General features: G+C 34.2%; 1 protein-coding gene across 1 annotated transcript in view; it reads left to right on the forward strand.

Moving 5' to 3' along the window:
* The first annotated feature begins 2,719 nt into the window (after positions 1–2,719).
* UGT2A2 (UDP glucuronosyltransferase family 2 member A2) overlaps positions 2,720–13,189 on the forward strand; it is a 106,720-nt gene continuing 96,250 nt past the window's right edge. The window contains exons 1-2 of the mRNA XM_049886105.1: positions 2,720–2,792; positions 6,505–7,274. Coding sequence (XP_049742062.1) covers positions 6,557–7,274 — 718 coding nt within the window. The 5' untranslated portion in view covers positions 2,720–2,792; positions 6,505–6,556. The remainder of the gene's footprint in view (positions 2,793–6,504; positions 7,275–13,189) is intronic.

A 13,189-nucleotide genomic window follows, 5' to 3' on the forward strand; every position in this document is an offset into this window, starting at 1 on the left:
CTGGATTTCACAGATGAAGAGGAATTTTTGGATTTTGGACTTGGAGTTGATTTAAGACTTTTGCTATATGATGGATTGAATATATTTTACATGTGGCAGAAAAGTGAATTTTGGGAGGCCAAAGGTGTGGAATGTCATAGATTGAATTGTGTCCCCCCAAAATATCTGTCAACTTGGCTAGGTCATGATTCCCTTGTATGATTGAATGGTTGTCTACCATTTTATCTTCTGATGTTGATTTCCCTATGCATTGTAAATCCTATCACTATGATGAAATGAGATGGATTAGTGGCGGTTATATTGATGAGATTTACAAGATTAGGTAGTGACTTAAGCCAATCTCTTTGAGATATAAAAGAGAGAAGCAAACAGAGAGATAGGAGAATCTCACACCACCAAGAAAACAGTGCCTGGAGAGTCCTTTGGACCTGATGTTCCTGTGCTGAGATGCTCCCGGCCAAGGGAAGACTGATGACAAGAACCTTCCTCCAGAGCCATCAGAGAGAGAAAGGATTCCCTTGGAGCTGACACCCTGAATTTGGACTTGCAAGACTGCAAGTGAGAGAATAAATTTCTCTTTGTTAAAGCCATCCACTTGCGGTATTTCTGTTACAGCAGCACTAGATGACTAAGACAACAAGTGAGCACATCCAGTGCTGCACTGGTCTGTTGAAAGATCTCAATTGCCATTCTGTCAATTCCTGGAGCCTTGTTTTTTGCCATTTCCTTCAGAGCAGCTTGGACTTCTTCCTTCAGTTCCATTGGTTTTTGATCATATGCTAACTCCTGAAATGGTTGAAGGTTGACCAGTTCTTTTGGTATAGTGACTGTGTATTCCTCCGGTCTTCTTTGGATGCTTCTTATGTTATTCAATATTTTCCCCATAGAATTCTTCAAAATTTCAACTCAAAGCTTGAATTTTTTCTTCAGTTCTTCTACTTAAGAAATGCTGAATGTGTTCTTTCTGTTTGGTTTTCTAACTCCACGTCTTTGCACATTTCATTATAATACTTTACTTTGTCTTCTAGATCTGCCCTTCAAAATCTTCTGTTCAGCTCTTTTACTTCATCATTTCTCCCATTTGCTTTAGCTACTCGACATTCAAGTAGAAGTTTCAGAGTCTCTTCTGATATTCATTTTGGTCTTTGCTTTCTTTCCTGTCTTTTTAAGGACCTCTTGCTTTCTTCATGTATGATGTTCTTGATGTCTTTCCACAACTCCTCTGGTCTTCCATCATTAGTGTTCAAAGCCACAAATCTATTCTTGAGATGGTCTCTAAATTCTGATGGAATATACTCAAGGTCGTACTTTGGCTTTCACGGACTTGTTCTAATTTTCCTGTTTCAACTTGAACTTTCATATGGGCAATTGATGGTCTGTTCCGCAGTCGGCCCCTGGCCTTGTTCTGACTGATGATATTGAGCTTTTCCATCATCTCTTTGCACAGATGTAGTTGATTTGAGTCCTGTGTATTCCATCTGGTGAAGTTCATGTATATATAAAAAAAAAAAAAAGCTGCCATTTATGTTGTTGAAAAATTGTATTTGCAATGAAGAAGTCATTGGTCTTCCAAATTCTATCACACGTTCTCCTGCTGCTTTTTTTTTTTAATCACCAAGGCCATATTTTCCAACTACCAATTCTTCTTCGTTTCCGACCTTCACATTCCAATCACCAGTACTTATCGATTTATCTTGCTTGCATCTTTAATCAGTTTCAGACTACTAGAAATTAGTAAAAACTTCAATTCCCTCATCTTTGATGTTAGTGGTTAATGCTTTAATTTGAATAACAGTTGTATCGAGTGGTCTCCCTTATACACGTATGGATATTATCCTATCACTGACAGCTTTGCACTTCAGGATAGAACTTGAAATGTTCTTTTTGACCATGAATGTGGCACCATTTCTCTTCAATTTGTCGTTTCTAGCAAGGTAGACCGTATGATTGTCTGATTAAAATGGCCAATGCAAGTCCATTTCAGCTCACTGGTGCCTTAGATATCAATCTTTATGTGTTTCATTTCATTTTTGAAGACATCCAATATTTATAGATTCATACTTCACATGTCCCATGTTCCAATTATTAATGAATGTTTGCAGCTATCTCTTCTCATTTTGAGTTGCTTCACCTCAGAAAATGAAGGTACAGAAAACTTAATCCACGCCATTAAGGCCCACTCTACTTTGAGGAGGCAGCTCTTCCCCAGTAGTATTTTGAGTACCTTCCAACCTGAGGGGCTCATTTTCTGGCTTTATATCAGGCAATGATCCATTACTATTAATAAGGTTTTCACTGACCAATTTTTTCAGAAGAAGATTGCCAGAATCTTCTTCCTAATCTGTCTTAGTCTGGAAACTCCACTGAAAACTGTCAGCAATGGGTACCCTGTGGTGTTTGAAATATTAGTGGCATAGCTTCCAGCATCACAGCTGGAATCATTACCCAAACCAAAACCAAACCCAGTGCCATCAAGTCATTACTATGTGTTATTTCATATACCCCCAGCCATCCTAGCTTGGAAGTTGGTGGTGGAAAGACCGTGATAGCAAAACAGTATTCAATGCTAATAGTTGCTAGGAGAACCAGTAGAATACACCGTTAACAAAAAATTAATCTACTTCATAACGTAATGGGTGGAGAACGTGAAAAGTAAACAAACCTGTACAATCTTTTCTTCACTTAAGATCATATTCCTCCTCACATTACACTTATGCAACTAGGATTTATTTGAGTTCATCTTATTCCTAATGGCAAAGGAGAACTACTAAAGTTCCACCTGGAAGTTTCAGGTAAGAAATTTGAAAGCTTGCATGACAAGCAATATATAATGTACATGTGTACGTATTTTATATTTTAAAAGAAATACCAATAATTATAAGACTGTAGGTTAACTTTTAGTTTATTTCTTCGCTTCCCCTTGAAAAGGTTTTCAGTTTCATTTTCAAATAATCTGAGTTTTTTTCAGATTTTTGCACTTCATAATAATTACATATAAATGGAGAAAACTGTATTATAGAGCAGTAAATTGAGAGTTTTACCAAAATGTGAACTTAATGGCCTCTTTAAAAGTAAATGGCGAACCAGTGCAGAGTTTATTTGTTTCTTCTTTAGGCTACACAGAAGATAACAGGTTAGAAATTTTATATAAGTATGATGAGGGCAAGAATGATTTTCAAAAGAATTATCTTTACGATAGCATGTGTATTGGGATGAAAAATGTCATCCTTTGGTGGGTCTCTTATTTTCTTAATATTGTGTACTGTGTTTTTAAATATTTTTTATTTTATTTGTTTACAAACCCACATATTCATATATATTCATATATAGGTATATGTGTACATATATGTATGTGTATATATACACATGTGTATGTGTGCATATAAATGTATATGCATGTGTGTATATATATAATATATATATGCATATATACATGGCAAAAGAAGTTAAAATCACTCTAAAATTTTCTTAAAATTATCTTATACAAAATCCTATTTTAAAACTAGTAATTGGTCTGGTGATGTAAATGCCATGTTGGCTCCCTTTTTGTACAATCAGGCAAAGTACATTTTTTATTATCATGTCTGATAAAAAATATTTGTTTTAGCTTGGCTTCAAATGTATTAGCTTTTTCTCTGAACTCATCTGATTTTACAAATATATATAAATCATATATTTGGCTATAGTTCTGTTCAAAAATTTTATGAAAATAATAGATTTGCTTTTCAGTGATCTTAAGATCAGAATAATTAAAATCAAGAGTTTAGACCCTCATTTTTAGCAAACTACATTTTTACAACCTTTTTAAACCAACATGTCAATAGAATTTCTTCATTTTATGTTTCTATTACAATCTAGACTATAAAGCAATGTAAAATTTAACTGACTAGTTTGATCTAGAAGGTGAGATTTCTTAATACTGGTCACGTTTCTGAAAATGTGTCCTGAAGGAATGTTAAAAAAAAAAAGTCCAAGAGTTTATTTATATGTAACATTGGTTGCCTTTGGGCACACTGCCCCCTCATCACTTATGTCTTTGTAGTCCATACTCTAGGATGAGTATAAAATACACAGCCCTCATGCAGACTTTCCTATTCACAACCCCCATCTCACCCCCAAAGAAATTCTGGAAGCAATCTCTACTCTCTAGAATTTGGAAAGCATTTACCTGTATCATTTATCTAAAGACACTTGTTATTTTCTCAGGTTAAGAGAAGGAGAAGGGATTAAATGATAGAGACAATAGATTTTGAGTGTCTCTTTTACTCCAGGAACTATATTTCTTGCTTAAAAACATCATTCTGTTCATTTAAATATATATTTTTATATATATTATTACATAATAATGTATAGTATTGATTGTACAATTATTCATTTATTATATCTTATCAAATATTTATTTTTGTTTTATTATTTTATAATCACAAATCCTCTTAAGTTATTTTTTATTTCCATTTTAAAAATGTGGAAACTAAGTCTCATAAATATTAAGCAGCATAACCAAGGTTATAAACCATTGGTGCTAGGATTCTTTGGTTTACTTTATTCTAAAATCTAAATTTTTTCTATAGTATCATGCTGAATCTAACACCCTATGCTTATTTTTGTTATCTTTCCTGGTAAACAGTGAAGCAGTTGTAAGAACTGTCCTTTTGATTTGTCTTCCACTTAGTAAGTTGTGTTATGCATAGTAGGTACCTAATAAACACATATTAACTCAATGAAAGACTATATTTTTTCTAAAATTGAATTTGATCCCCTGCTAATAAATAAAATTAAAAAAATCATAAAAAAAAAATAAAATGACCAATTGTTCATCCTAGTGTTTCATGATAACTAACTATTTTAAAGTCTCCTGCAAAATAACTATGGACCAGCCTGGCACCAACAGGTAGTAATTTTGTGTACACCTCAAAATCTTACTGCAGAAGGCATAGAATTGAACCCACTGACATCAAAGAAGAAGAAACTGCTGCTTAGAAAGGTTGAGTAATTTGCCAATTTCATACAGCAAAATAAGGAAGGAGTTTGGTGTGGCAATTTCATGGTTCTATGGCTCCCTCCCACCTGAAATGTATGATTCACTCTGCTGAGTTTGAGCAGTACTGTTTTAAGGAAACAGTCACCATTTTATGAGAGATTATCTTTGGTGACAGAAGAACTCAGAGGAAAACATTTTTAAGACATAACTAAAGAATATGGGATTTCTAATTTCAACAGATACTTTAACACAAGAAGAGTCAGCCCTCTTTATGCACAATATTTAAGGAAATAATTTTACTTGGATGACTTGATCCTACATTGTCCAGTGTGTGTTACACAGATTTATATTGTGTATTTTATATTGCACCCGCATACTTTGGGCAGTCTGTTTTTTATATAGATGCATTGTACTTGATAAAGAGCCATGATATACTCTGGTGGGGCAATCTACCCTAGTGCTTATACAATAGTCCATGGGAGCCAGAGAGCCATAAAGTTGCCACCCCTAGTTCTTTTCTTATTTTACTATATGAAATTGGCAAATTACACAACCTTTTTTTTTTTTAAGTAGTGGCTCCTTTTTTCTTTGATGTTGGGATAATTATAGTACTTACCTCATTGGACTTCTTTTCAAAAATGAGAAATAAATGAGATTAGTACAGGTAAAACATTTTGTACAATCTCTGACACATAGCAAGGACTCAATAAATGTTTGCAATTATTAAGGGCTGATCCTAGAGATAGAGATAAAGCAGCTGCTTAAAAAAAAAAAAATTTTTTTTTTTTATTCACACAGACTAGTTACCTTTTGAGCAGCTCTTTTGGCAGAAGTACGCTTGAATTAACCATTCTCTTCAAATAGCTTTTATTTACTAGTAACATTACTCATAATCTTGTGAATAAATCACACGTGTACTTTTTATATATTTTATTCATTGACTTGTTATTTTTTTCTTAATTATTCATTAACATAAATATATTTTTCTCAACATATCTTAAAGTAGTAATAAATTTACACTTCCTATATTCGTTTGCACTTCATTTTTTAATACATATTATTGTGATAATTTCATCTCTTTCAATAACTATTTTAATAACATTTAATTGCTGCTAATAGCATTATATAAAATATAGGAAATGTTGAAAAATCCCTTAACATTAGCATCACCACATTCTGAGTGAGTTTTGGCCCTGGCTTTCAGGATAGATGCCTGGGTGTAGCAGTGAGATATTTAATAGCTTCAAACAATTTAATGGTAAGAATTCAACTTCACAAGGTACAATGAAATCTGAAAAGCAAAGAAAGTATCGAGGTCAGGCTCAAGAGAAAGATCAGAGAGTAAGAATTGTAAACAAAGCTAAAGTGGTAGGTTGTGAAGACACAGGTGACCCCTAATCTTGTAAATACCTTAAAATATGGAGCTACTAGAACTAATACCATTTGGTAGAGAGAAAGCTTTTAAGGATATCAATGGTTTGAATCAAAACTGAGAAATTTTTTTGCCTTTTTTTAATTTAAAGGCGGAAGAATTCATTTGTTTCACATATCGAGTCTTCTACTTCAAGCCACATCATGTTAAACAAGATCATTCTGCTCCTGTCTCTTCAGATAAGTCTCCTAGGAACCACTCATGGTGGGAATGTTCTGATATGGCCAATGGAAGGTAGTCATTGGCTAAATATTAAGATAATTATAGATGAGCTGATTAAAAGAGAGCATAATGTTACTGTCCTAGTTGCCTCTGGTGCACTCTTCATCACACCAACTTCTGAAACATCTCTGACATTTGAAAGATATAAGGTGCCCTTTGACAGTGAAAGAATTCAAAAAGTGATCACAAGCTTTGTTCTGACATGGCTAGAACATAGACCATCTCCTTCTACCATTTGGACATTCTATCAGGAAATGGCCAAAGTCATAAAAGACTTCCACATGGTGTCTAGGGCAATCTGTGATAGTGTTCTACAAAACCAGAAGCTGATGGAAAAACTGAATAAAAGCAAGTTTGAGGTCCTGGTATCAGATCCAGTATTTCCTTGTGGTGACATAGTAGCTTTGAAACTGGGAATTCCATTTATCTTCTCCTTGAGATTTTCTCCAGCATCAACAGTGGAAAAGCATTGTGGGAAGGTACCATATCCTCCTTCCTATGTTCCTGCTATTTTATCAGAACTCACGGACCAGATGTCTTTCACTGAGAGAATAAGAAATTTCATCTCCTACCATCTACAGGACTACATATTTGATACTCTATGGAAATCGTGGGATTCCTACTATAGTAAAGCTTTGGGTATGTAACAATTTTTGTTTTATTATTTGAAGCTGAACAGAGAACTTTGTGCCAGTTCTTTATTTCCCTATGACTATTCTTTTTCAGTCCTACATATCAATGTACATCGTACTATTACTTTTTAGTGGAAAAAAGATAAAAGGCAATATATTTTGGAATCACAGTGTGATGTTTACTAATTTTCTGGATGTGAAGATAACAACTAAGATTTTTTTATGGATAAGATTTACTGACAAATACCTTAGTTTAAAAATAGGATTAGATTCTCATTTAGATATTGTATTGAAAACAAAAATTGCTTAGAAATTACAGTTATGTATGAGAAAAGCCAGAAGATAAGATTTTCTACAAGCCCATTGTTAACATAAGACATGTGTGTGTTTAAGCATGTTTTATATATATATATAAAAAACCCAAAACCAAACCCATTGGTGTCAAGTCTATCCCAACTTAGGGCAACTGTATAGGACAGAGTAGAACTGCCCCATAGTGTTTCCAAGGAGTGGCTGGTGGATTTGAACTGCCAACGTTTAGATTAGCAGTCAATCTCTTAGCCACCATGTCACCAAGGCTCTCTCTCTCTATATATACATATGTATATATATATATATACATATATATCAATGATCATTGTTCTGTAAAAAGCAATGCTAGAAAAACATTTTTTTCCAGTTCATTTACACATTAAGCCTTTATCATGTTTATTTATAAGTGGATTTAGAAGAAAGCACAACATCATTGGTCAAGATAATTTATCAATTTGAATATTATTTGTATAACTTAAGCATGATATAGTGTTTATATATAGTGGGTCAGTGAAAGAGAGGGATACCCTCAACAAGATAGGTTGACACAGCATCTGCAACTATGGGTTCAAATAGAGCAACGATTGTGAGGATGGCGCAGGACTGGGCAGTGTTTTGTTCTGTGGTACATAGGGTCACTATGGCACCTAACAACAACAACCAATGATTATTAGCATCAAAACATCCATATTTAACATGTTGATGTTTATGCACATACTAGTCTAAATATGAAATAGGCTTTGCCCCTCATTGAATGTGTTTTGAATTTTATTATGCATTATTCACTAATTCTGAAGGTTCTGCTATTTACCAGGCTGTCCTTAGATGAGATTATAATAAAGGCTAAGATGAAGTCCTTGTCTTCAATAATTTCATGGTCAAGCAGAGAAGTCAGACATAAAAGATAATATTTAAAATGTAAGTGAGATAATAGAAATATGTAACAGAGATAGTATAGAGAGAGTCATGCGACAGGGATAGAGTGGTATTGTGGAGAACTTCAGAGTTGAGGTGATTCACAAGGATATATCAAAACAGTGGATATGAGCTTTTCTGCAAACTACGTGTGGGGAAAGAAAAGTATGCCCCAAGTTACAAAGACTCTTAATGGCACAGGGGTGCTAGCTCTTACTGGTGATTCAATATTTCTTACCGTCCAAATGTTGGGGGCGTGGGAGGCAGACACGGAAAACAACCCTGGAAATACAGGGATTGCAAGAATGAATTAATTCAATAAACATTTATCAAAGCATCTTGTAATATCATACTAAGCACTTTGTGTTTTATCTAATAAGCAATTGAGAACCATTTAAAGGAATGTTTTTTTTTTAGGATGGCTACGGGAACCATGGTGGCACAGTGGTTAAAGAGCACAGCTGCTACCAAAAGGTCAGGGGTTGGAACCCATTACCCGCTCCACAGGAGAAGGATGTGGCAATCTGTTTCTATAAAGATGTACAGCTTTGGAAACCTTATGGGGCAGTTCTCCTCCGTCCTGTAGGTCTCTGTGAGTCAGATTCAACTCACAGGCAACAAGCTTTTTTTTGGCTTATAATGGCTGCCATATTTTAGGCAAATAACCCACGCCTTCTAAGTTTGTTTGCCAATAACAATCCCAGACCCCGGGAGGTATTTTTATTAGCACCCCCATGCCATTTTTTGTTATGTTGCTGTAAGAAAATTAGCATAGTACCCTTATGAGAATATCTCTCGGGGGGAGGGGTTGGAGCAGTTGGCAAACAAATATAGAAGGCACACATTATTTGGTACATTTGTGTTTTTATAAAACATCTTAATGGATGTGGGAATGGAGTGGAGGGAGGCGAGAATATAGGCTACTATGTCTCTTCAGGAAAAGGTATGGTAAGAGTATGTACTCGGAAAGTAGCTCATGATGGAGAAAAATGGTACGGTTTGAGAAATATTTATGAGCCTAATCAGTAACACAATCAGGCGAGCAGGGTCTTGATATACAATTTCCACTTATTAGCATGTGACCTGGAGAAGTAATTGTCTCTGCATCTGCACTTCACTTTTTCTCATTTCTAACAGGATTGCTGAAAGAACTGAATTAGTTAATATCTGAAAGAATTTTAGTATAGCATCTAGGATATAGTAAGCATTCAATAAGCATTTGCTGTTTATCAGGTAGAATTAGTAGAAGCTGATTGTCAAGGAACAGAAAGAGAGATGAGGAAGAGTAAGACAGTGTCAAGATTTTTTACTTCAGTAAGCAGAAAATCGGCACAACCAATGGAGTTAGTGAATATGAGAGAGAGCAGATTTTGGGGTGGGAACGATGTACTCAAATTTAGACATGAGTGTATGAGCTCCTTTGGGGAATATCTGGTGACAAAGTAGTTAGATGATATATGTGGTAAGGTCTCAAACAGGGTGTCATGGATTAGAACTAGAGATGTAAGTGTTGTCTATATAGGGATGCTATATATACGTGTATATATATATATATAATTGCGCCCCTCTGACAGTAACTTTTTTCTAAGTTTTTTTTGTTTTTCTCTTACATGCCATTCTTTTGCTTTCATCCATAATGTATTCCTGAAATTGTAAAAAAATCAAGCCATCAACTGGCATTTTGTGAACGTGATTATACTCTCAAACAACTAAAATTATTTCACAATACATAATTAGAATTCATAGTTTGTACATAGTCTTAGAAATTATTTCTTCAATATTGTAATTTGCTTTCATGATAAACCTCACAAGCACAGACTTAAACCCATTGGTAATCCAATAGAGGTGGAACATTTCCTGCTTTTGACGTGCTGTATTTCTGATTGGTATTATGCTTTGGGACTTTAATGATTCATCATTAGTATCAACAAATTGATTTTTGCCTTTTCGCTCATTTTTAACAAAATAGAAAAGCCAAGATTCAAAGAATATGTAAAGAATTGCACATCGTTGTGCACATGCTTCAGGGCTTGTAATGCTGGCTCCTATGCAGAACTTGTGAGGCCTAGAAATGGTTATCAACTGATGAATGAAAGTCCTAAATGGCATTAGAAACTATTTAAAGATGACAAAGTACAATGCATGAATTGTGAAAAGAAAAAAAATTGAGGCTTCTCTGTAGTGATAGCTATTGACACACTGCCTTCGTTTCTCAGATGTCTGTTTGAAAATAATTATAAAATATAATATCAATAAAATAGATATGATAGGTTACTGTGTGGCTGAGAGTGTGAGTTATTATATGTGGATGAGTATGACCAAAAGCGGGTGAGCCAATTGTAACTAACACTGATGCTCTGCAAAAGAAATCATCTCCTCAGAATTGGTTAAAGAGTTACCCCAAAAATTCGAAAATAAATGTTTATCTCTTGGGATGTGAAGGAAGACCTACTAGCTCTGTCATCCAGAGAGAACAAACATCTCCCTGAGGATTACAGATCAGCCTGTGGGGGTTCTCTGAACGTATAAGTGAACAGGTAACATCATAAAGTTAAAACTGACTCTTACTAAAGAATGGAGAAAAAGGAAGAAGAAACGGCAATTTTATGAAGCAGGGAAGCAGTCAAGATCTGTAAAAACTCATTTCATCTCCCCATGCACATACTAAACTAACAGCATAACTGAATATGTGTAGCATCCCAGTAACTGCCATAGTGAAATGTCCATAGAAGGGTTCCTTCATCACAATATATGTTTATATTTTTATCCCCTTATTTGTGCTTTTAGCAAGTACTTGTTCTCAGCCTTGGAATAATAATTCTCAGGATTAAAATGCTCCTTATTCATACTGGTAAGGTTACCCTCCATTTCACTTTGCCCATCAAGCTGGCGTAGCGGTCTCTGAATCACGTATCCCGTTGTATTGTGTCTGTAAGTTGATGCTGGTAATAAAAGCACATTATTCCCCTGTCTTAAAACTAATCTTTCCTAACATGATTACTTTCATGGGAAAGTAATCAAGATTTCTAAGGATGTTATTACCTTCTAATTCTAATAATATCATGTTTCTAATTAACTGACACTCTTCCAACTTAGAATGAGTATTTAAGTTTGTCTTTACTAAAACTGAATATTCTTTCTGATGTCCAGGGACACGAACACTCTTATTCAAAAGACCAGGTAAGAAGCAAATGTATCGACATAACAGAGTAATTCACAATTCTACAAGTCTTTTTTAGATTTGGAATGATAAATGGGTATGGTAAAGGGAATTCACTTAAAAAATAACTTTTTTACAATTTGTGATTTGAATTTATCTTGTACTACTTTTGCTTAAATGCTGTAATCAAAGACATTGCAACCAACCCATATAAGCTTTCCCCTCAGGTCTCAAATTGTCACACCTGAGTAAATAAATAGGACAACTTTCTATAAGATTACTTCTCTGCAGTGGAATTCGATAAGAACCTCACAGTGAGTCTTTAATCTCTGCTAATTGCTAGGAATTGGATATTGTCCAAATTACTTACTTCATTTCAGGTCATGAGTTCAAGCTCATGAATATCATAATAGTAACAGCAATTATTATTTATCGATCTCATCTATGTGCTAGACACTGTAATACGTGCTTCACATATATAATCTTTCTTAATCCTTGCAGTGAACTTGTGAAGAAAAACCTACTATCATGATTTTGTGGATAAGGATATTGAGGTTTGGAAATATCAAAAATTATGTATTAAAACAAAATTGTATAACTATTAGTTTGAGAAACTAGTTCGCAAACTAAGTCTCTCTGATATCAAAGTTTATATGCTGTATTTCCTAGTTCTAGGGGGAAAAAAAGGCTCCTTTTAAATTACAATTGAGAATTCAGTAGTTAGAATATTTTAGGTTTAAACTTTCTGGGGTTCTTCTTTTCAATGTATACAGCCTTACAATCTGCTGTTACACTTCTCACCTTTTTTTTTTCTTTAATTTACTGAATGGCATTTAATTGGGCTGTACCATCACTAGGTAACCTGCTATTCCTTAAGGTACAGGTCGCCATGTGACTCTGTTATCTTGAGCAGGTTGCCTGAGGATTTCTTTCTGGCCCTAACATCAGAGGACTACATGAGCAGCCTCCAACAGAAAAAATAAGAAAATGCTTCTGTAGATATCAAACATGTTTGTTTAAAATTGAAGCAGGTAACTTTAATTCTTATATTCATATTAAGAAAAAAAAAAAAAAGCCACCAAAGTTATGGGCATATTTAAGGACAGGATACAGGATACTGTAGCATTTTAATGTCAGTAAAAATATTTGTAATGCATAAACATTGCATATTGTTACCAACAGTGTCTCACACTTTGGCTACATTAAAAACAAACAGGCAGATAATCTCTAGGGACTAATGCCATCTAGAATAAGAATAACCTATCTTGCAAATATAATATATTAATATATTAAAGAGGAAAAACAGCATATCTTTAAAAAGAATGACCACAATATTCAGTCCTTTGCATGAACTACATACTAACTAAGCACTGGTAAATAATTTATTATAAAGAGCTAGAAATGAAGCACGTTTGAGTGTGTATATCTGCACAGATTTTATCTTTAGTGAAAAAGAAAATTTTTAGTAGTCATTTTAAAAGACCAAAAAAAAAAAAAAGAAAACTAAAAGTATTACATATAGTCCTTTCCTTGGA

This window comes from Elephas maximus, chromosome 5 (assembly GCF_024166365.1).
Source record: "Elephas maximus indicus isolate mEleMax1 chromosome 5, mEleMax1 primary haplotype, whole genome shotgun sequence".
NCBI lineage: Eukaryota > Metazoa > Chordata > Mammalia > Proboscidea > Elephantidae > Elephas > Elephas maximus.